Source organism: Miniopterus schreibersii (assembly GCF_964146895.1).
Source record: "Miniopterus schreibersii genome assembly, chromosome: 2".
NCBI classification, from domain to species: domain Eukaryota; kingdom Metazoa; phylum Chordata; class Mammalia; order Chiroptera; family Miniopteridae; genus Miniopterus; species Miniopterus schreibersii.
In genome coordinates this window covers 165,702,196-165,727,709 of record NC_138102.1, presented here as the reverse complement: position 1 = coordinate 165,727,709, position 25,514 = coordinate 165,702,196, and the positions used below count along the sequence as shown (strand labels likewise).

The 25,514-nt window shown below is 37.6% G+C and overlaps 1 protein-coding gene across 1 annotated transcript; it reads right to left on the bottom strand.

Moving 5' to 3' along the window:
- Positions 1 to 336: 336 nt before the first annotated feature.
- On the bottom strand, positions 337 to 1,305 carry TAS2R10 (taste 2 receptor member 10; the record flags this gene model as incomplete). The annotated part of the gene is made up of 1 exon (XM_081127810.1): positions 337 to 1,305. The coding sequence occupies one exon, from the start codon at positions 1,303 to 1,305 to the stop codon at positions 337 to 339; it is 969 nt and encodes a 322-aa protein (XP_080983936.1).
- Positions 1,306 to 25,514: the final 24,209 nt, after the last annotated feature.

Genomic DNA, 25,514 nt, shown 5'->3' with positions numbered 1-25,514 from the left:
CGGGTCCTCTGGGTGAGAGGCTGCGGGGCTTCGGGAGGTCAGGTGAAGGGCGCTGGAGAGGCTGGTTTTAGATGCTCCTTCCCAGGGCTGTCACCCTTCCAGGGCATCCTCTCCAAGCTGCTGTTCCCTCTGGGAGACGCGTGGGAAGACGTTGGGGGTAGGGAAGCCGCCTGAGCCACGGAATTTGCATGTGGGGCTACAATCTCCTTGAAGAATGAAATTTCCTGAGATGTCATCAAAATAATTACGGGAGATCTGAGTGATGTTCTGCAACGCAGTTAAAACCAATGCGAGCCCGTGGAGCAGGTGAAGCCCCTTCGGGGGTTCTTCGCTGGATCATTCTCTGGGGCCCCCTGTCCTCCCCATGCCTGGCTGCGGAGTCCCCAGAGGCTTCGCCTTCCCACAGCACTTTAAAGGCTGCAGGACCTTCCAAGAAGCTTGCTTTAGCTTGCTGTTGCCCAGAATTAGGATGAAGGAGTGGCCGCAGGGGTAGATGACTACCGTGGTCACACCAAAAATAAACAGCAATTTGTTTTCCGGCGCAGCAGAACATGCTACTTCTATGGCAATGCCTATAAAATGCAAGATAAAGAGGGCAATAAAAGAAACCAAAATTTTTATTGCTTTCACTTGTGCTTCGGTGCTGGGATCTCTGCCACCTAGGGCATTTGACTGCATGTGCCTGTTGTGTCTCCAAAGGGAAACGATTAGCAAGAGGCATGTGACCAGGCACAGTATAAAGAGAAAAATGACGCCCAGACTGAGCAAAGTGTAGTAAGTAAAGTAGTCACTTTTAGGGATGTTGAACTGCCAGGTTGTGTTGCTATTATTATTCATTTTTAAATCTTTAATAATCTTCACAATTTGTGGGAGAACAAGTAACCATGAAATAAGCATCAATCCCATCAGAAAAGAGAGCACTCTATGGATTCGGTGCTTCAACCAGAGGAAGCAGTGGTGAGAAAAATTGGCTATCTTCAGGAAATAGAAGGTGCTGAGGCTGCTGGCGAACCAGGTACTTAAGTGATTGATAATTATCCATGCATAGCTAATATATTCGCTTAGGTTTCCAGAGGTGTACATGTGTGGAGAGAATATCTTTATAAAGGCATCTGTAATTATTATCCATATCAGAAAAATCCTCGAAGTGGCTAAGCCAATGAAAATCAAGCCAATTACAGAAAACTTCTTGTTTGTGACACAGTCAATACAGTTTACAAGTCCAATAAATCCATTCCCTAAAACCCCCAGTATTGACTCACCAACCACTATAAAAATGAGGAGGCCTTCCGCTATACTTAGCATATCTGCCAAGTGCTAATATTGATTCTTTCACATACAATTTAGATTACCTGCTGCAGAGTGAGGTATATATTGGCTGCTTTTTGGAAGAATGATTTTCTTTTCTTTCATTTCATAAAGATTCAAAAGTGCCCAGTTAATGCCCCCTTTGATGGAATCTGAAATATCTTCATAGAGACCCCTCCACTTCTAAGTCCAGTCTAGAGAATGTGTGCTCAGCCTGAATGCTCGCCTACAATTTGTTAACATGCAAATGAAGTTTTGTTTCATGGATTTTACTTGTCCTCCTGAGACTATTTTGCATTTGTTAACCTGAATTGTGGAGTAGAGTACCAAACACATATCTCTCAGAAACAGAAGACAACAGAAACAAAAATTGGATTTTTTCATCTTTTTCAATATCAACATTAACATCGTGATTTATTTTGTGTTCATTCAGGCAGGGCACGCTTCAAGTTATAATATAGAGAGAACAATGGATTGTGACTCAATTACGTAGACACTGAATAATTGGCACTTAGCGTTAAGGTAGGTACTAAAAACCATTTTGGCATATTATCCACTCTATTTTATGTTTTAATTTTTAATTAAAATTCAAGCTGAACCGGGAAATGAAAATTTCACAAATATTATCTCACAAAATCGTTGCTGTGTTTTAAATAGTTATTCCATTCATGAATGTAGGTTATGTTGACTACTCTTGACATGAAAGGCTCTTAGAAATAATACCTTAACTAGTATATTTCACTTTGATGGCATCCATTCATTCCTTTATTCAACAAGTATTTCACTGAGTGTCTAAATACACCAAGCTCCCTTCTAGACACTGTGAGAATATAATGGTAGTCAGAACCTCAATGCTTGTGCGATTCATGTAAGTACATTCCGATGGAGGCAGCAGACACAATCACTTAAATTAATATATTGTCCCAAAATTTAAATTTAAAAAATTAAAAAGTAAATCGAACATTTATTGACCCTTTATAATGCTCCCAGCACTGTGCTGCACACTTTATGGTTATTTTCTCAATTCAATATCGCAACAAACCTTTAAAATAGGTACTATTTTTATCTTCATTTCACAAAAGAATAAACTGAGCTTTAGAGAAAAGAACTTTTCCAACTCATATTGGCATGACTCCCATGAATAAAAACATGCAACGACCTCAGAATAAAACATCATCAAGCATAGAAGCAAACTGTGAGTGACAGCAAGGCAAAACACTCATAAACAGGCAGGAAACACGGACTGCACGTGGACTGCAAATATTGAATCTGACAGGTAAGAATAGCTGTATATATAGCATCTATGTATGAACAACTTCAAAAAAAAATAAAAGATGTAATTTCAGAGAAGAGTAGCAATAAGAGACGGTTAGAAAGATATGGGAAATTTGGGGACAAAACTTATAGCAATAAAGAGTATAATTATATTCAATAAAAATGGACTAAGACTTCAAGTAAAAGACTTAATATTGACAGTCAGGATTTTAAAACTCCAACAATATACTGGTTATAGAAGTATAATTTAAATATAAAGACACACGAAGCTTGGAATTAAAATTATGGAGAAATAGACTATGCAAACATTAACCAAAAGAAATCTGGTATAGTTATAATAATATCATATAAAGTAGACTTAAGGTAAGAAGCAATATTAGAGAATAAAAGGGGAAGGGTAGTTTACAGATAAAATACTCAATCCAGCAGGATTATATTGTAATCCTAAAATTTATGCACCAAATAATCTAGCACACATTTACAGAATTAAAAAGGGAAAAGGCAAATCTATAATCATATGAAAGCTTTTAAAACATATAACTCAATAGCTCATAATGCACATGGACCCAAAATCAATAAAGATAGAGAAAATCTGGACAACACAATTAACAAACTTGATTTATCCAACAATGAGATAATTCATATTCCTTTCAAGTACACATATTCTACTTTTTAACCAAAATTGACCATATGTGAGACTAAAGAAAATCTCACAAATGTTAAATGAGTAAAAACTTTCAGAGTATGTTCCCTAACTACAAATGAATAAAATAAAATTCAATAACCAATGTCACTAATTATCAGCAAAATGCAAATCAAAAAACCATAATGAGCTATCACCTCATACTTGTTAGAATGGCTATTATCAAAAAGACAAGAGATAACCAACGCTGGTGAGGATGTGGAGAACAGCACAGCCTTGTGCACTGTTGGTGGGAATGTAAATTGGTACAGGTACTATGGAAAACAGTACGGAGGTTTCTCAAAAAATTTTAAATAGAATTACTATATGATCCAGCAATCCCACTTCTGGGTATCTGCAAAGGAAATGAAAACACTATCTGGAAGAGATATCTGCACCCCCATGTTCACTGCAACATTATTCACAATAGAAACACTCTGTCTGTCACCAGATGAATGGATAAAGATGTGATATATATGAATACTATTCAGCCATGAGAAAGAAGGAAATCTGGCCTTTTGCAACAACATGAATGGACGTTGAGGACCTTATGCTAAGTAAAATAAGTCAGCCAGAGAAAGCCAAATGCTGTAGGTTCTCACTTATATGAAGAATGTAAAACAGCTAAACTCATAGAATTAGAGAGTAGAATGGTAATTTCCAGGGGCTAGAGGGCGAGGGGACTAGAGAGATGTTAGTGAAGGAGTATAAAGTCTCAGGTATAAGATGATTAAGTTCTGGGAATCTAATGTACAGCCTGACTGTAAGTAACAACACTGTATTATATACTTGCAAGTTGCTTAGACAGTAAGCCTTAAAATGTTATCATCACAAACACACACACACAATTACTATGTGAAAGGATAGAGATGTTTACTAATCTTTATTGTGGTAATAATTTTACAATATATACATGTATCTAATCATGACATTATATACCTTACATTTATTTGTTACATGCCAGTAATATGTGAAGAATATTTCAATAAAGCTGGAAAAATTAAAAACAAAAAGGTAACTACAGAAAAACCTAACTTACTGAAAATTATAAAAACAAACAAAACACTTCTAAACACTCATTGAGCTACCAGAGGTTAGGATGGAGAAAGGGGTAAATAATTAGGAAGGTAACAGAAGATTGTTAGAGTTGTACAGCTTTAATAACTATTTATATAATTTATATTCATTAATTTGAATATCTCTATTTTTTCTTGGTTAAAGAAACATTTTATTTTAACACCTTTACCAAAGTCCTTCAATTGCCTCTATTCTCTTTTCAAAGAAAACTCACTTCCTCCTTTGCCACACAAACTAAGATGCAAATGTCACACACATACAGGCATAAGGAGAATTTCCATTTTACCAGGAACCAACATTTTATGCAAATTCAATAAAGCTTTCATGGTAAATAAATCTCAGGCATAAGAAGACTGCTTTGGACAGGGAAATTTTGAAGTAACTTTTAAAATATTCAATAGAGTCATGGTCTGTGCAAAACCTTGGAAATCACCCAAAAAGTCCTTTTAAAAGAGCCATTGTCAACATTTTGTTTTACAACTTTGAAGTTTTACATATTTTGTAAGAAATACATGGAATATACTGTTCTGTGATAATTTCCCACTTAAGAAACATGTAATTGTTATCTCATATTAATATTTTTCTTTATCATGATTATTTAAGAGTCAATTATTTTGATTTTGTCTCCTTAATAATTCCCCTTCTCTTGAAGCTTTAGGTGTTTCCAATTGTGTACTACAGGATTTCTCAATCTCAGACATTGGCATTTTCGGTTGGATAATTCTTTGTTTTAATTGTAGGTCATTTTGCAGCATCCCTGGTCTCTACCCACAAGACGCCAGTAGTATCTCCCCAATTGTTGCTGCTAAAAATGTCTTCAGACATTGACAAATGTCCTGGGAGGGGTCAAAAATTACCTTAGTTGAGAACCACTGAAACACTATTTCAATTTTTATGTTGATAAACAATTGTGTGTATGTGTGTATGAAAATATTTATATTGTTTTATTTAGAGAATGTTGGTAATAAGTAAAAAACTATGGACTACAAATGTTGGCAACAGGTCAAAACTATACATATCTTAAGCAAATTACACAAGCACGCACACACACACACACACACACACACACAATAAAACTACATATATTCTTGCTTTCCAAAATAATAGTTCTAGTACAGGTGGAACAGACACTGAAATTAAATATGCACTGTATCACAAAGGACATCCTGAAGATCCACATGAAAACCATATTCTCAATGTTGCTGAGCAACATATAATTACATGAGATGACTTTACTAGTGAAACCCTGACAAATTCATATAAAAATAAGAGAACATTATTTTCTAAGTATACAAAAAGAAAACAGAAAAATACACACAGGTAAGTAATTAGCCTAGAACTGATCTATTTAAATTTAGAAGATTTAACTGAGAGATAAATGGAAGACTTGAATAAGAGATCAGAAATAATGTTTCTAGGGCGGTGGACTGAGTGGGAGCTACATTGAGACTCTCTAGGGACTAATCTGGATTTACAACTAAAACATAGAAAAAAAATCCTGAACACCATGCTGAAAACCAACTAAAGATGAGCTGGAGAGCACCCTCATAACCAAAGAAGAAAAGTGGAGACAGCAAGGAGACTGGTAGAAAGTGCGGGCGCAAGAGGGCTGGCTGGGCTCCCACAGGCAGCAGCTGAAGGTCACGGGGGATATCTCAGCTGTGGGGGTTCCCACTGAGGACTCTGGGGCCTAAACCCCAGGCTGGGCTTCCCAGCCAAGAGCACCAGAACTGAGAACGGTGCCCACATAACATCTGGCTGTGAAAAGCAGCTGGGTTTCTGTCTGCCAGGGAGAGGCAGCTGGAACTGCAGGCACCCTCTTAAAGAACCATTGCACAATGTTTCATGTGCAGCCACTCACCTTGGGCTCCGGCGGAGGGGGAATGGAGTGGACTGGAGCTGTGTGGGAAGAGTCTGGGGAGAATCATTCCCCAAGACTGTGGGGGATATCTTTCTTGGGAGGCGAACTTTTGGCTTTTGCCTGAGGGGGGAAGCAATTGCCCCACCCTGCTGGAGAGCCTCTTGCCCTGCCCAGAGGAGTTTCTACAGCCTGAGGCTTGTTAAGAGACTGATAACAGCTAGCCACCCCACCCTGTGGAGCTTCTACAGCCTGAGACTCATTAAGAGGATCAGATTAACAAGTCTGCAGACTAAGGCAGACTTCAGGGTGCTTTGAGTTTTTGCCTGATCTGTTTTGGGTCCTGGGCCTTAGAAAAGCAGACTTTGGTGTTCATCTCCATCCTGTCCAAACACATCCAGCCCCAGCAGTGGAGACCTCAAGCCTGGGGTTGTTGATAGCCACAAACAGGGTACTCAGGGCCAGTTACAAACTGCATCTGACACTGGCCTGTACCAGAGACCTGCCAAAAAGACTGAGAATTCTAGCAGATCTACCTAACATTTAGCCAAAATGGGGAGACCAAAAAACAAGCCCCAAATAAAAGAACAAGAGAAGTCTCCAGAAAAAGGGCCAAATGAAACAGAGATAAGCAACCTCTCAGATATAGAGTTTAGAATACTGACTGTAAGGATGCTCAACAGCATGACAAAAGATATGGAAACTATGAAAAATGACCAGTCAGAAATGAAGAATGACATAGCAGAAATAAAAACTACATTAGAAGGAACAAACAGCAGATTAGAAGAAGCTGAGGATCGGATGAGTGAATTAGAAGACAGGGTAGAAAAAAATCACTCAATCAGAGACCCCAAAACAAAAATAATTTAAAAATAGGAGGACAGTCTAAGGGAGCTGTGGAACAGCATAAAACGTAACCATATTCATATTATAGGAGTGCCAGAGGAGGTTGAAAGTAAGCAGGGGTTAGAGAACCTGTTTGATGAAATAATGGCAGAAAACTTCCCTAACCTAGTCAAGGAAAAAGGCACACAGGTTCTGGAGGCACAGAGAGTCTCAAGCAAGAAGAATCCCAAGGGGCCCATGCCCAGACATATCATAATTAAAATGTCAAAAATCCAAGACAAAGAGAAAATCTTAAAGGAAGCTAGAGAAAAGCAAACTGTTACCTACAAAGGACCTCCCATAAGGCTGTCATCTGACTTCTCATCAGAAACTCTACAGGCCAGAAGGGAATGGCATGAAGTGTTCAAGGTAATGCAAAAAAAGGATCTGAAACCAAGACTACTCTATCCAGCAAGATTATCAAACAAGCTGGATGGTGAAATAGAGCTTCCAAGACAAAAAAAAAAAAAAAGGTTAAAAGACTTTATCACTACAAAACCAGCATTACAGGAAATATTAAAGGTACTGCTATAATTAGACATAGAAATAAAGAGAATGAGAAACAACTATAAAGAAACAAAATGTCAGTAGATAAGTATCTTTCAATAATAACCTTAAATGTAAATGGGTGCCCCAATAAAGAGATGTAGGGTGGCTGAATGGATAAGAAAAGATGACCCAACTATATGCTGTCTACAAGAGACCCACCTCAAAACAAAAGACTCATACAGGATGAGAGTGAAGGGATGGAAAAAAATTTTCCATGCAAATGGAAATGAAAAAAAAGCTAGGGTAGTGATACTCATATCAGACAAAATAAGCTTCAAAATGAAGACCGTAACGAGAGACAAGAAAAGTCATTACATAATACTAAAGGAATCACTCCAGCAAGAGGATATAGCCCTGATAAACATATATGCGCCCAATATAGGAGCACATAAATTTATAAAAAACTTCTAGAGGACTTTAAGGGAGAGTTCGACAGCAATACAGTCATACTCGGAGACTTTAACACCCCACTGACTTCACTGGATAGGTCTTCCAGACAAAAAAATCAACAAGGAAACAGTGACCCTAAATGACACACTAGATCAGATGGATTTTAATCGACATTTACAGAACATTCTACCCCAAAGTTGCAGAATATACATTCTTCTCAAGTGCACATGGGACATTCTAAAGATAGAACACATGTTAGGTCACAAAACAAGTCTCTATAAGTTTAAGAAGATTGAAATCATATCAAGCATCTTCTTGGATCATGATGGCATGAAACTAGAAATCAACTACAATAAAAACGCTAAAAGACATTTAAATACATGGAGACTGAAAAGCATGTTTTTAAACAATGAATGGGTTACCAAAGAGATCAAGAAATAAATAAAAACCTTCCTGGAAACAAATGAAAATGAACACACAACTCCAAATCTATGAGACACAATGAAAGCAGTCCTGAGAGGGAAGTTTATAGCACTCACTACAAGCCTACCTCAAAAAACAGGAAAAACTTCTACTAGACTCTTTAACCCTACAACTCAAAAACTTAGAAAGAGAACAACAAGAAAGGTGGAGAGTAAGTAGAAGGAAAGAAACAATAAAGATTAGAGCAGAAATAAATTACATAGAGACTAAAAAAAAATACAAAAGATCAATGAAACCAAGAGCTGATTCTTGGAAAAGATAAACAAGATTGATGAACCTTTAGCCAGACTCATCAAGAAACAAAGAGAGAAGACCCTAATAAACAAAATCAGAGACAAAAGAGGTGAAATAACAACTGACCCAACAGAAATATAAAGGACTGTAAGAAAATACTATGAACAACTATATGCCACCAAGCTGGACAACCTGGATGAAATGGATGAATTCCTAGAAAAATACAACCTTTCAAAACTCAATCAGGAAGAGTTAGGAAGTTTAAATAGGCTGATAACTGCTGATGAAGTTGAAGCAGTAATCCAAGGGCTCCCAGCACACAAAAACCCTGGCCCGGATGGCTTCACAGGGGAGTTTTACCAAACAAAGAAGAATTAACATCTATCCTCCTCAAACTATTTCAAAAAATCCAAGAGGAAGGAATACTTCCAAACTCTTTTTATGAGGCCAGCATTAGCCTAATTCCAAAATGGGGTAAAGATACTACAAAGAAAGAGAATTACAGGCCAATATCCCTGATGAACATAGAAGCTAAAATCCTCAACAAAATATTAGCAAATCGGATCAAGCAATACATTTAAAAGATCATACACCATGACCAAGCGGGATTTATTCCAGGGATGCAAGACTGGTACAATATTCACAAATTAATAAATGTGATACATCACAGAAACAAACTGAAAGATAAAAATCACATGATCATATCAATAGATGCAGAAAAAGCATATGATAAAATCCAACACTCATTTATGATAAAAACTCTCAGCAAAGTGGGAATAAAGGGATCATCCCTCAACATAATAAAGGCCATATATGACAAACCTACAGCCAACATCATACTCAATGGGCAAAAACTAAAATCATTTCCCCTAAGAACAGGAACAAGACAAGTGTGTCCACTTTCACCACTCTTATTCAACATAGTATTGGAAGTCCTAGCCACAGCGATTAGACAAGAAGAAAACATAAAAGGCATAACATTGGAAAGGAGGAAACAAAACTGTCATTATTTGCAGATGACATGATATTGTACATAGAGAATCTTAAGACTCCACCAGAAAACTACTAGGTTTAGTAAATGAATTCAGCAAGGTAGCAGAATATAAAATTAACACCCAGAAATTGATGGCATTTTTATACACCAATAATGAACTCTCAGAAAGAGAAACTAAAAAAAAATCCCATTTACCATTGCAACTAAAAAAATAAGATACCAAGGAATAAACTTAACCAAAGATATAAAAGACCTTTAATCAGAAAACTATAGGACACTGAAAAAAGAAATAGAGGAAGATATAAACAAATGGAAAAATATACCATGTTCATGGATTGGAAGAATTAACATCATTAAAATGTTCATATTACCCAAAGCAATCTATAAATTCAATGCAATCCCTATTAAAATACCAACAGCATATTTCACAGATCTAGAAAAAACACTTGGAAAATTTATCTGGAACCAAAAAACACCCCGAATAGCCACAGCAATCTTGAGAAAGAACAAAGTTGGAGGGATCACAATATGAGATATCAAGTTATACTACAAAGCCACTGTAATCAAAACAGCCTGGTACTGGCACAAGAACAGACATATTGATCAGTGGAACAGAATAGAAAACCCAGAAATTGACCTATGCCATTATGGTCGATTAATATTTGACAAAGGAGGCAAGAACATAAAATGGAGTAAAGACAGTCTTTTCAATAAATGGTGCTGGAAAAATTGAACAGATACATGCAAAAATATGAAACTAGACCACCAACTTACACCTTACACAAAAATAAACTCAAAATGGATAAGAGACTTAAATGTAAGGCATGAAACCATAAAAATTCTAGAAGAAAACATAGGCAGTAAAATCTCAGACATCTCTCATAGCAATATGCTTGCTGATACATCTCCTAGGGTAAGAGAAGCTGAGGAGAAAATACACAAATGGGACTGCATCAAAATAAAAAGCTTCTGCACAGCAAAGGAAACCATCAACAAAACGAAAAGGGAGTCCACTGTATGGGAGAACATATTTGTCAATGACACATCGGATAAAGGGTTAATGCCCCAAATATATAAGGAATTTATACAATTTAATAAAAGAAAGACAAACAATCCAATTAAAAAATGGGCAGTGGACCTAAATAGATACTTCTCCAAAGAGGACATACAAATGGCTAAGAGACATATGAAAAAATGCTCAATGTCACTAATCATCAGAGAGATGCAAATTGAAACCACAATGAGGTATCACTTCACACCTGTCAGAATGGCTCCATCAACAAGTCAACGAACTACAAGTGCTGGCGAGGGTGTGGAGAAAAGGGCACCCTAGTGCACTGCTGGTGGGAATGCAGACTGGTGCAGCCACTATGGAAAGCAGTATGGAGTTTCCTCAAAAGATTAAAAATTGACCTGCCATTTGACCCAGTGACCCCACTTCTAGGAATATATCCTAAGGAACCCCAAACACCAATCACAAAGAACTTATGCACCCCTATGTTCATAGCAGTGCAATTCGCTATAGCTAAGATTTGGAAACAGCCCAAGTGCCCATCAGTAGGTGAGTGGATAAAAAAGCTGTGGCACATTTACACCATGGAGTATTATGCGGCTGTGAAGAGGAAGGACCTTTTGGCCTTTGGCACATCAGGAAGGGAACTAGAGAGTATTATGCTAAGTGAAATGAGCCAGTCAGAGAAGGACAAGTACCACATGATCTCGCTTATATGTGGATTATAATAAACAAAATAAACTGATGAACAAAATGGGTCCAGTAACATAGAAGCTTGGAACAAACTGAGGGATCTCAGAGGGAAGGCAGTGAGCGGGGTGTGGGTGGGGAGAGATTAATCAGGGACCTTGTATGTTTATGGGAATGGCCTAAGGGCATGGACATTGGTGTGGGGAGGGCCTGGGGGTGGATGGATGTGGGGCAGAGGGGATTAGTAGTGTTAAAAGGGGGACATCTGTAATGGTCTCAACAATAAAGATAAAGTTAAAAAAAAAAATTAAATAAATAAAATTAAATAAATAAATAAATAAATTACTGTGGATATCATTAAAGACCTAAAAAATAATAATAATGTTTCTAAATTAGGAAACAAAAATTGTAAATAATGCAAATATATTCTTAAATATTTATAGATTTAATATATTTCATTTTACCACTCTTGTCTTGCTAACTTAGTACCTTTAAAGAATTAGAAATTGAATTCAAGAAAAGATTATAGTACTCATTCAATAAAATTTCAGTCAACAAAGATTTTAATCAAGTATTTATTGAAATATAAGATGTACTTGAATTAAGAATATACACAAATGCACATCGGCATGTTTTATTCAATTGATTTCTATAATATTATTGTCAGAGAATGCATTCTTAACATTTCTAGTTTTGGGGAAGGTGGAGGGTAAAGGTTTGGTTTGGTTTTGTAGGCTGGTAACTGATCAATATTTCTGAATACCTTTGAATATTTTAAAAAATTGAGACAAATTCCATGTGTTTAATTGCTACCACATTCTCACAATTCTCCTTCATTAATCTTAAGGTTCTATATGACTATATTAACTTTTTGAACCTTGATCTATAATATTAAAAATTGTATACCATGATGTATTATTTTAAAAATTCTGTTGTGTTTAGTTCCATAAATTCTCTCCTATTTTATTCAGCTTCTTTGCTGTTGTTTTTATTTGCCCCTTTGCAGTTTCCCTTTTTTAAATAACTATTTTTATTGTTGACGCTATTACAGATATCTCCATTTTCTCTCCTTTGCCCACTTCCACCCAACCCCACACCTCCCTTCCCTCTGGCCATCACCACACCATTGTCTGTGTCCATGGGTTATGCATATACGTTCTTTGGCTAATCATTTCCCTTTATTCAACCAGTCCCGCCTCCCCCTCCCCGCTGAAAGCTGTCAGTCTGTTCCATGTCTCCCTGCCTCTGGTTTTATTTTATTCAATTTCCCTTTTTATATTTTTATTTTTGTTATATCATCTCGTCTTTGTTCTCTTCTTTCATAGTACTGTTTTCTTGAATTTGGTGGAGAATAGTTAGTAGATATCATCTAATATCAATTTCTGTTTCCTACAGTGACTTAATCAGATAAGCCTTCAAACCAGGTCTGCAATTTTCCCCTGAAACAATGGAGTGGATTATTGGATTACCTTATTTTTACATAGATTTAGATTATCCCTGTGTTCTCAAGATGGACAGACTGTAACTCTTTTAGTGACTCCCAGCAATCTAGAAGAGCAAGGAAGACCTGGATCTGTTGGCAAGTCCAATAGGGGAACTTCTCTATGTTAACTCTGGTTTTCAGGAGCTGTTCAGATGTGCATGACAGGAGCTAGATTAAATGTAACCTGGTTCTCCCATAGAAATACAGATCAGTTTTTGTTTAGTTTCTCCCTGTGGGAGCAACTTCCTCTCCATCAATATACAGCATTAATTTAGAATAGCACAGCTTTGGGAAAGCACCTCGTCCCATCCAGAGCTTCTGTAGCATTGACTATGGTGTCTTCACACCAGTTACTCATTCCACCACTCTTGTCTTGCTAACTTAGTACCTTGGCCATTTTTCCATAATCACCTCCACATGTTTGCTATTGACTCACACCACCTGAATGCTTGACAGACACAAAGCCCCTACTAATGATTTAGGATTCCTTCATTTGTAGCATAGAAAAAGCTGGCATGAAGCTGCCCCCACCTCCAGTCGTCATTCCTCCAAGGCCAGGGTTTCCAGGCTGCAATGGGATTGCCATCAAACACTAGGATGTCTTTCCACTGCGGAGTTCAATATGAATTCAGGCTTTTGCCTGTTCCTAAAGGTGAGTATTTATATTTCTAAAGATAATTTGTTATTCTAAAATATGTCAAAGGAGGCTCATGGTCAAGGGTTTTTCTGGCAGTGGTTATATTCATGCTCCATGGATGTTTGGGCCATGTTTCAAGGCTTGTAGGGGATAAAGGGTAGGACTTCGTGGGTTGAAATATACAGTAACCACTTACGGAGATGGGGCACGGGGTCAGTGGGTAGCTGCATCTATTGCCTGGGATACAATCAACTCATTTAGGGTTTAAATTCTCCAGATGCCCACAGTTTTCTCTTAGTTTATAGTGCAATATATTTTTAGTATTCTCCAATTTTTTAAGTCATATAATAGTTTTTACTGATTTTTTTGGAGTGATTTAATGTGTTTCACTCATGGCACTCATCCTCCATTGTCATTTTCAAAAACTGTCATTGTTATTAAGTGAAAAGGTCAAGAAAACATGTCTTTCATGTTCCTGCTATATTTAGAAACCACATACTTCTTTAAAGTTTTTGGAATTTTCTTTTTAATAAAAAAGTCTCCCATTGATTGAATTTATTTAAAATTTACCTTTTTTTCAATATGCTTTTCCTTCTTAATTAAAAAACAAATTCAATACTAAATTAATTGATTTTTTATGCTATTATTAAATAATAACTCAGTCAAGAGCTAACAAAAGGGGCTTAATTCATTCTTTTCTACCCACTCTTTTTTATTTTCAAGTCAGAAGTCTTGAGTTTGAATCCTAACACCTATACTTTACAGTGAAGTCGTTTACATTTGATGAATTGTTTACATACAGTACTTTTATCATAGAAAATGGTAACAACAATAAATATTTTGTACAGCTTTCATGAGGATTAAATTAAATAACTATGTCAAGTTGCCTGGGATATTTCATGGAATTCAGGAGACTTTTTCTCTTATGTCAGTAGCCTAGTCTATGGAGATTTTAACAAACTCATAGATACAGAAAACCGGAAGGTGGTTACCAGAGGAGAAAGGGGTGGAGAGAGGACACAGGGGGTAAAGGGGGCCAACTATATGGTGACCAGAGGAGACTAGACTTTGGCTGGTGAGCACACAATGGAGTACACAGATGTTCCATTACAAACTTGTACACATGAAAGTTATATAATGTTATTAACCAATGCTACCCCAGTAAATGTAATTAAATTTTTTAAAAAAATTTAAACATAAAAAACTTCTATAGGACACAAAATGAAAGCAATGGTAGAACCTAGGGGCTCCTCGGTGAGTTGTTTTTCCACAGAACATCAGCAGTTCTCAGTTCCTCTGTGCTGTGAAAGACTACATTCCCTTGACATAGGACTCAATTTGCTTCAGCAAATTCACGAAAGTGTGTCTGAGCTTTCTGTTCCCCAGAATCATATTGATTGGGTGAAATGAAGGATACAGCAATGCTACAGTCTCACTGATAAGCACACTTAATGTGTTTTCTGGTGTGGGGTAGGACCACATTATCAAGAGAGTGGCCAGATAGTGCACAACTCAGAGAAGAAAGAAATCATAGTGTTTCTGGCTCTCACATGAATCTCTGTGTTGAGGTCTCCAGATCCTTTGGCATGACGCACCATCTGCCTGGTATGTCTCCATAAGGGAAAGATTAGCAGGAAAAATGAGATGACTGACACAACCATGGGAATGAGGGATCCCAGGTCGACGAGAATTTGATTGCTAAAGTATTGGCTTTTACCAATATATTTTTTCCAAGTCAAGTTTCTTCCCATTTTTAAATAGTCACTGACCAAAACAGCACCAAATTTCATGCTCAGAAGATTAACAAACAAAGAGAGAAAGAACCCCAACAGAATGATGAAAGCAACTCTGTCTTTTCCACTTCACCCAGGGAAAGAAGGGGTGGGGAAAACTGGATAACTTGAGGAAACAGAAGATACCGAGGCAGGTGGCACACCAAATACTTAAGGAGTTGTTCAGATTCAAGAAGAAGTCAATGACTAGTGTTATTATTTGGTTTTCAGACACTTCTGGATAGAACACTATTCGAAGGCTGTCTTCCAGAATCACGCAAATCATGCTGATCTTGGAGACGGCCATGCATGTGGAGATGAAGTCAAAGAGATTTTCTTGGTTTTGACCCAGTCAGCACAGGTTACTAGTACAATGAATCTGTTTCCCCAAATACCTGTGATGAATTCCAAAAGTATAGTCATCATCAAAACTTTTTCAATTGCTCTTGACATGTCTGCAGAGGTCAGATCTCAGTTGCTCCTCTCACTGCTCAGAGATTGTGTTCTGAATGACTTTTTGAAAATGATACAACTGTTGAGAATGCTCCTCTTCAAAATTTTATCTTGGAGTCTGTTTCAGACCAGAAAAACATCCAGACCTGATGCGAGAAAACACTACTAGTAGCTTCAGAAAAAAGCAGTTCCAGACATGAAAACCCTCCAAACAGCAGTCGTCTTAAGTATCAACTGGATGACTAAATGCATGTTTTTGCCATTGTCACACTGAATTTTTCGTTTATGAGGTCGACTGAAAGCTGAGCTTATATTTGCTACTAGGCAAATAAGGAGGTGATTCTGTGACAGTGTTTTATGCTTTCTTCCTCTTCAAGCAGGGAATTTTAAATTGATTCATGTAGGAATTTAAAGTAACAAATTACAATTAAAAATTTATGTTTTTTCTTATAAATTCTGACTCCTGAGATTAAATATGGCCAGGGTCCTGAACTCCTAATTGGCTACAGTTTTAACTTCAGGATCCTTAAGGCATATAAACACCATGCTCAGCATTTATAAATGTTTCGTTAGTAGCTCGGGCCCTCTAGGTTTTCCTCTCCAGTGAAAGGCCACACTAGGCCTAAGCAACACACCTCCTCACTCTGAGGCCCCAATATTCCCATTCAACTAAGTAAATCTTATGTCCAAAACATATGAGAAAAAAATAAGAATATGGTGTTTGTCTCTTCAGGTCCTGTTTCTTTCTCCTATGTCCTGTTCTGGTCTTACTGACATTCCAGACTGATGACTTCCTCAGCCCTCACCTAAATAGATTAGAATTATTGGAATAAGGGAATAAGGGGTGCAGCAAAAGCTCAAAAGGTAGCTTGTTGAAATTTGGTGTTCAGTTTTCTACTTGAAGTAATTTGAATTTTTAAAGTATTCTCTATGTTCTGTTTAAGCTAACAGAACATAGAGATGGTGAGGCTTGTGAGAATACAGGCACTCTCATGAATTGCAGGAATGCATATTGGTACAACCTTATGGAGGGGAGTCTGCCAACATTTGTTAACTACATAGATGCTTATTCTTTGAATTTACCCTGAAGATGCATTTCTAAAAATACTGTGATATTGTGACTTATAATAAATATATATATATATTGTGGCCTTCCACCCACAGTTCCTGGCTCACAGTTCCCAAAGCACTTGGAATTTCCTAAATAATACGATTTGAACAATGGGAGCATCTCTTATAATATTATATGACCTCTAGTCCTCAATTCCTAAAACTGCTTCAGAGCCATAAAGGTGAGATGGGTAGCCTGTTATTCATAACAAGCCCCTTTCTACCTCAACTGGGTTTATGTCAATAACTTTTGGAAGCACCTAAGGATGGAGTCTGGTTGCCAAGGAACCAACCAGTGTTAGAGGGTTGGAACTTCCAGTTCCACCCCCTGATTTCTGGGGAGGGGAAGGAAGCTGCAGGTTAAATCAATTACCAATGGCCATCATTTTCTCAATAATGCCTAATTAATGAAGTCTCCATAAAAACCCAAAAGGACTGGTTTAAGGTTGGTGAACCCGAATGTTTCACCTTAATGTTCTGTGTCCAGGACTTCACTGTGTTTATTTCTTCATCTAGCTGTTCATTCATATTCTTTAATATTCTTTGTAATAAACTGGCAACCTAGTGAGTAAACTGGTTTCCTGAGTTCTGTAAGCTGCCCTAGCAAATTAATAGAACCTAAAGAGGGGGTTGTGAGAACCTCTGATTATTTATAGCCAGTCAGGCAAAAGCACAGGTAACAACCTGAACTTGCACTTGGCATCTGAAGTGGGGGCAGTCTTGTAGGATTGAGCCCTTAACCAGTGAAATGTGATGCTATCTCTAGGTAGTATCAGACTTGAGTTAATTGCTTATGGTATGGGAGAAACACCCACACTGGAATTGAGTGTCAAAATCAGTAAGTATGCATGCACAGGATTATTCATAGCAGAATTGTCCTTTCAAAATATTGAAAACAAGCCAACATATACATAAGACAGTTGATGAGTCAGTTGCGCATTTCTACAATGGAGTACTATGAAGCTGTGAAAAATAATAAGAAATAATCTTATAAATGAATAGAGTGATTTATTATATATTATTAAGTAAAAAAGAAAAGTGCAGACTATCTTTTGTATAAGAAATAAGGAAGAATTTTAAATATGCTCATGTTTGTTTGTTTCTTCGAAAATACAAATGAGGGGAGAAACCAGAAATGAATGAGATTGATTATGTATAGGGAGGGATTTAAAATGAGATAGAAGTGATGGAGGGGTATGACACTCTTCTTAGTACGCATTTTGTACAGTTTTGACTTTTGAAGTGATGTTAATGTTTTACTAATAAAATAAAATAAGGACTGAAAAAATAAGCCTAAACCAGAACAGAAATATTTTGTCAGAATGTAAGGATACACTAACAGAATCATATAGACATGTCAAAAGGACACAGGAACCAACTTGAAGTGGTTCTTAGTTGCAAATCTAGAACAATGTGGGAATTAAAATAAATAATGATAGTAGTAGAAAATAACCCATTGAAAAAAATATGAATCTGTAAATCCATACTGATATAAAAGGGTGATTTCAAGTAAGTATTCTTTATCAAGCAAAAAATATAGTCTCCTGTTTATTGAGAGTCAAAATGTCAAAAGACTTTCAAATAGAATAAGTCTCCTTTATACATATTAACAGTTATGATTATAATAAAGTGACTTAGGAAGATTTCCATAGTATATTTCTAGGAGACACTGCCTATTCAACAATCTGGTATATTTTAAGAAATAAAGTCCTCCACTCTCTTCCCTTTCCCCTCCTCTCTCTCACTTGTTCATTCTCAAAATCTATGGTAAATGTACCTTTAAACAGTCAGTCCTTGGTTCCTTTTTGTGGGAAGCCCTTAGTTCCCAAGAAACTTGCAGATACTTTCTGGAGAATACAATCTTCAACATAAAATGAAAATTCCTGCCAGGTGATCTCTTCTTTGACTCTCAAGTTTGTAGCACCGTCTGAAACTAATCAGAGATTCACCCCTTTTCTGTAATGTCCTCATCATGAGAGGATGGCCTAAAGAAGTGGCAGATTCTGAATTTTTGTGTCTAGTGCAGTGGTCTTGTCTATATACGCACCATTGTTCTGATTTTCACTGGGGACTCGGCCTTAAGGTAGGGATGGGGGAATGTGCCTATATAGACGTGGTAAAAACATCCAAAGACATTTTTCTACCTTTAGCTTCCCAGGCATAATTTATAAAACATACATTTCCAAGAAAGTAATTGCTTTATTGCACTTTATTTTTTCCTCTTTCATATCTCCTTTTTTTTTCTTTTTTAAAATTTCTCTTTATTGTAGAAAGTATCACAGATATCCCTCTTTTCCCCCCCCCATTGATCCCCTCCACCCTACATCTGCTCCGCTCCCCCCAGGCCTTCTCCACACTATTGTCTGTGTCCATGGGTTATGCATATAAATTGTTTGATTAATCTCTCCCCACCACTCCCCCACCCCTACCTTCCCACTGAGACTCATCAGTCTGTTCCATGCTTCTATGTCTCTGGATCTATTTTGTTCCTCAGTCTATTTTGTTTATTAGATTCCACATATGAGTGAGATCATGTAAAACTGAATCAGGAAGACTCAGAAAACCTCAATAGGCTGATAACAACTGATGAAATTGAAGCAGTAATAATAAAAAACTTCCCAGCAAACAAAGGCCCTGGTCTGGGCAGCTTCACAGGGGAGGTTTCTAATTCTTTAAGTTGTAGGGTTAGGTAGTTTACTAAAAATTTTTCTTGTTTTTTGAGGTAGGCCTGTAGTGCTATGAACATCCCTCTTAGGACTGCTTTCTGTCCTATAGATTTGGGCTGTTGTGTGTTCATTTTCATTTGTTTCCAGGACATTTTTTATTTCTTTCTTGATCGTATTGGTAACCCACTCATTGTTTAATAACATGCTATTTACCTCCATGTGTTTGAATGTTTTTCAGTGTTTTTACTGTAGTTGATTTCTAATTTCATGCCATTGTGATCTGAGATGCTTGATATAATTTCAATCTTCTTGAATTTGTAGAAACTGGTTTTGTGTCCTAACATGTGGTCTATCTTTGAGATAGTGATGCATGTGCACTTGAGAGGAATGTATACTCTGCCACTTTTGGGTGAAATGTTCTGTAAGTATCAGTTAAATCCATCTGATCTAGACATTTAGAGTTACTGTTTCTGTGTTGACTTTTTGTCTGGAAAATTCATCAAGTGAAGTCAGTGAGGTGTTAAAGTCCATGACTATGAGTGTATTGCTATTGATCTCTCCCTTAAAGTCCTTAAGGTTATTATTGATAGGTCCTTATTTATTTCCATTTTAATTCTTTATGCCTATGATTCTCTCTCTATTTCTTCTTATTATTACAGCAGTCCCTTGAACATTTCTTGCAATGCTTCTATTTCTACTTCTAATTACGGCAGTCCTTTGAACATTTCCTGCAATGCTGGTTTGGTGGTGATAAACTCCTTTAGCCTTTTTTTGTCTGGGAAGCTCTTTATTTCACCATCAATTTGAATGATAGCCTTGCTGGATAGAGTAGTCTTGGTTTCAGACCCTTGCTTTGCATTACCTTGAATACTTCATGCCATTCCCTTCTGGCCTGTAGAGTTTCTGATGCAAAGTCAGCTGACAGCCTTATGAGAGCTCCTTTGTAGGTAACAGGTTGCTTTTCTCTTGCTGCCTTTAAGATTCTCTTTGTCTTGAATTTTTTGCATTTTAATTATGCTGCGTCTTGGTGTGGGCCTCTTTGGATTCTTCTTGCCTGGTACTCTCTGTGCCTCCTGAACTTGTGTGACTTTTTCTTGACCAGGTTAAGGAATTTTTTGGCCATTATTTTTTTCTTTTTAAAAAAATATCTTTATTGATTTTAGAGAGAGGAAGGGAGAGGGAGAGAGAGAGATAGAAACATCAATGATGAGAAAGTTGTTATTGATCATCTGCCTCCTGCACACCCCAGACTGGAGATCAAGCCTGCAGCCTGGGCATGTGCCTTCACTGGGAATCAAACTGTGATCTACTGGATCCTAGGTTTATGCTCAACCCCTGAATCACACCCAGCCTGGACTGCCATTATTTCTTCAAACAGGTTCTCTAACCCTTGCTTACTTTCAACCTTTTCTGGCACTCCTATGACGCGAATGTTTTACATTTCATGTTGTCCCACAGCTCCTTAGACTGCCCTCTTGTTTTTTAATTGTTTTTTCTTTTTGAATCTCTGAGTGATTTTTTTCTACCCTGTCTTCTAATTTGCTGATCGCGCCCTCAGATTTTTCTAATCTTCTGTTTATTTCTTCCAATGTATTCTTTATTTCTGCTGTCATTCTTCATTTCTGACTGGTCATTTTTCATAGTTTCCATATCTTTTTTCATGCTGTTGGGCATCCTTACAATCAGTATTCTGAGCTCTATATCTGATAGGTTTCTTATCTCCATTTCATTTAGCTCTTTTTCTGGAGACTTCTCTTGTTCTTTCATTTGGGGCTTGTTTTTATGTCTCCTCATTTTGGCTGCCTATTTGGGTTTATTTCTACAGAGTGGGAGTCTGCTAGGACTCAGTCTTTTTTTTTTTTTTTAATACATCTTTATTGATTTCAGAGAGAGAAGGGGAGAGGGAAGGAAAGAGATAGAAACATTAATGATGAGAGAGTTGTCATTGATTGGTTGCCTCCTGCACGCCCCTGACTGGGGATCGAGCCTACAATTTGAGTATGTGCCCTGACTGGGAATCAAACCAAAATCTCCTGTATCCTAGATCGATGCTCAACCACTGAGCCATGCCCGGCTGGGCAGGACTCATTCTTTTTGGAAGGTCTCTGGTGCTGGCCAATGTCAGATGTTGTTTGTAACTGGCCTTGAATACCCTATTTGGAGCTATCAACAACCCACAGCTTGAGGTCTTCTCTGTTGGGGCTGGGTGCATTTGGACAGGGCCAAGATGCACACCAAAGCCTGCTTTTCCAAGGCCTGAGTCCAGAAGCAGATCAAGCAAAGACTCAAAGCACTCTGAAGTCTGCCTCTGCCTGCATGCTGATTAATGTGATTCTCTTAAGGAGCCTCAGGCTGTAGAAACTCCACAGGGTGTGGCAGCTGATTGTTATCAGTCTCTTAATGAGCCTCAGGCTGTAGAAACTCCACTGGGTAGGGTAGGAAGTTTTCCAGCAGGGTAGGGCAATTGCTTCCCCCTTGGGCAAAATCTGCTTGGATGGTAAATGTCTGCCTGTGAAAGATATCCTCTGTATTATGGGGGAATGACTCAGCACAGGAATCCAGAGGGGTGCCCTCTGAGCTCTATCTCTAGAGCCCACAACCCTAGGTTCTCCTCACACAGCTCCAATCCACTCTGCCCTCCCTCTGCTGGAGCCCCAGGTGAGTGGCTGCACACGAAACTGTGCATTGGCTCTTTAAGAGAGTGTCTGCAGTTCCAGCTATCTCTCCCTGGCAGATAGACACCCAGCTGCTTTTCATAGCCAGATGTTATGTGGGCATGTTTCTCAGTTCTGGTGCTCTTGGCTGGGAAACCAGCCTGGGGTTTAGGCCCCAGAGTCCTCAGTGAGAACCCACCACAGCTGAGCTATCCCTCCAGACCTTAAGCTGCTGCCTCTGGGAGCTCAGCCAGCACTCTCTCACCTCTGCACTTCCTACCAGTCTCTGTGCAGTCTGTGCTTTTCCTCCTTGGTTATGAGGGTGCTCTCCAGCTTGTCTTCAGTTGCAGTTGATTATCCAGGATGGTTTTTCTATATTTTAGTTGTAATTCCAGTTTGGTTCCAGGAGAATGTCAGTGTAGCTTCCACTCAGTCCACTGCCATCTTTAAACTTTCCCATATCTACATTTTATGCTAGAAAAAAAAATTAGATCTAAACAAAGAACATTTCCCTTCTGGTAATTTTTATTTAACATTTTTATTATGAAAAAATATCAAACAGATACAAATGTAAAGAAAACAATACAATAAATCTGATGTAACCTTTACTCACTTTCAGCAATTATCAACATATGGCCAATATACCATTGCTCATCACACTTCTTTATGGGTTATTTTGATGTAGGTATCAGATATGATAGCTCCACATCCCTTAGATTGTACAATATGCTATTATAATCAAACTTCCAGCTGTAGTAACTGGCTATTATGAAAGGATTTTAGCAACTTCTGTGAATTCTAGACTACCTGATTTCTGCAGTTACATCAATAGCAAAAATATTCACAAGTATATTTAAGCGTAAAAGGTGATCAAGACATGAATTAAATGGCTAAATTTGTATTATGACAGAAACTAGGTGGTTACTTAGAAGAACTAAATGGTTTTAGGTACTAATTCATTAATATGAATTGGGTCCCTGAATGACAGTTTTCATGTCCATCCATATTGACCTACTGACTTTTGTGAATGACTCCATGTTATTATCCCCAAATAATAGTGATTTGCAGTTGGTTTTTGAATATTTTTTTCTATTTAGCTATTTTCTTTGTTAGATCTTACTATACCCATTCATTCAATTTTGATGACTTTTAATTTTTAAGAAAACATCCTACTTCTGTAGATGTATATATTTACACACACACACACACACACACACACACACACACACATTTACATATATACCTAGAAGTTCTAACGGCTCATTTTTTCCCTAGTTATTAGATGAGGTCTACCAGGTCTAGAAGAATTTGAATGATACTCAGTGATACATTACACACACAAATGGAAGACTCCAATGAAGCAAAGCAGGTTCCATGAAGACGTCTCGCTCTCTTCCCTCGCAAGCCTGCCTATGTAGCCAAGAGAGCCTTTCTTTTCAGGCCACGCTTCAGGTGCCAAGGAATTCCCAAGAAGGCTTCCCTCATTTGACTGTTTCCAAAAATCACAACATATGAGTGACCTGAAGGACATAAAATTCCCATCATATAACTAAGCATCACAACCAGCTTTTTCTGTGGCAAAAAATGTACCCAAAATGTCATGAAATAGGTGAACTGCTGCAGTGCGAAGAACACAAGAAATAAAAACACAGTTTTCATCGCTCTGGAGTGGGCCTCCATACTGGCATCTCTGGAATTCCTGAGGTTGAGCTCAACTTGTTTTGTGTGTCTCCTCAAAGAAAGCAGCAACAGGAAAAAGGAAATCAAGGAAACAGAGAAAGGAGGGAGGGTCCCAATCATGAACATAATGGCTTGATTTAAATTTGTACATGTACTCACATTGAATAACCCGGTCATATTTCTCTCATATTTGGGGGGAAAATGACACCAGAAGATATTGAAATGATATGGCAAAGGAAAGCTCATGAGCAGGAAAGGCAAAGATACCAGCAGAAGCATGAAAACTACCTTGCTGATTCTCCACTTTAGCCAAAGGAAAAGAGGAGAGGAGAAATTGGCGATCTTCAGGAAATAAAAGACAGCGAGACAGGTAGCTAACCAAGTGCTCAGGTGGCTGGCCAGTATCCAGGTGTTAGAAAGGATATGGTTTCCTTCCATGGTATCGGGGATTTCCTGATAGACCAGCACTGAAAACAAACTGGCAATTGTCAGCCACAGAAAACTGATTCTGGCGAAGGCCAAACTGCTCACAATAAAGTCAACCAAGCATAACTTCTGATTTCTAACCCAGGCAATGCAATTTGTGAGTCCAATGAATCCATTCCCTAAAATTCCTATGAAAAATTCCCCGCTTGTTACAATTATGAAAACTTTGTCCAACGTATTCAACATGGCTTCAAAGAGAAAATTCTGATGTATAGTTTGTTGATTGACTAATTTCCAGATGATTGCTAGGTAATGCCATAGATTTTTATATTTGATAACTCAGTAGTATTCCTCTCATTGGGTTCTATTGTGGCTCTTCAGCTGTGAAGCCCAGAAATCTGCAATTGGACTGTGGAATCAGTTTCTATAACACTCACTGAATGTTTCCAACCAGCTCTGCTAAGAATTTCCAGTCTTGGTCCAGATTGTCAGCTACAAACTATAATATTCTATGTAGAGAGATGACTGAAAGACTAAATTCTCATTTGCTAACATGTAAATAAAGGTGTGGATTAATTTTCACTCTTTTGAATGAAAATTCTTTCTCCTCTCCCAAGGCACTGCTTCATTTGACTTACAAATCTGAATTCTGAAATAGGCACCTCATGAATTTTCACCACATTAAAATACTTCAACATGTAGGTGAAATGAGCAACCCCTGCACTGCTGATTAATTATGAAGCTCTCATAGTGAAGGTCACTGAATTACAGAGTAAGACACTGAGCTGGAAATTTTCAGAAACTTGGTGTGCAATATATGTATCTAACTTCACTATCCTAATTCCCAAGGAAATTTTTCCTGTTTTTCTTTTTTTTTGCTTTAACCATGTGGGCCTTTCAGCTCATCTGTCATTAGCATTTTAAGCATTATTTTTTAATGCTAAGTCTTGTATGAAACTTAGGTACTCCAAACTATACATCACAAAAATTGAACTTCTCTTGTTTCCTCAAAAACCTTTTTTGGAGTACTAAAGAAAAAGTCTTCCATTTATTTTTATTTTTATTCTTGAGAAAGTAGGGAGACTAGGAAAAAAGAGAAGCATTAACTAAAGCATGGGAATTTCCCCCCAAGAATATTGTTAAGATTACTTTATGGAAAAGTGCTTTAAAAGTTGTAACTATATTTAGAATTATCT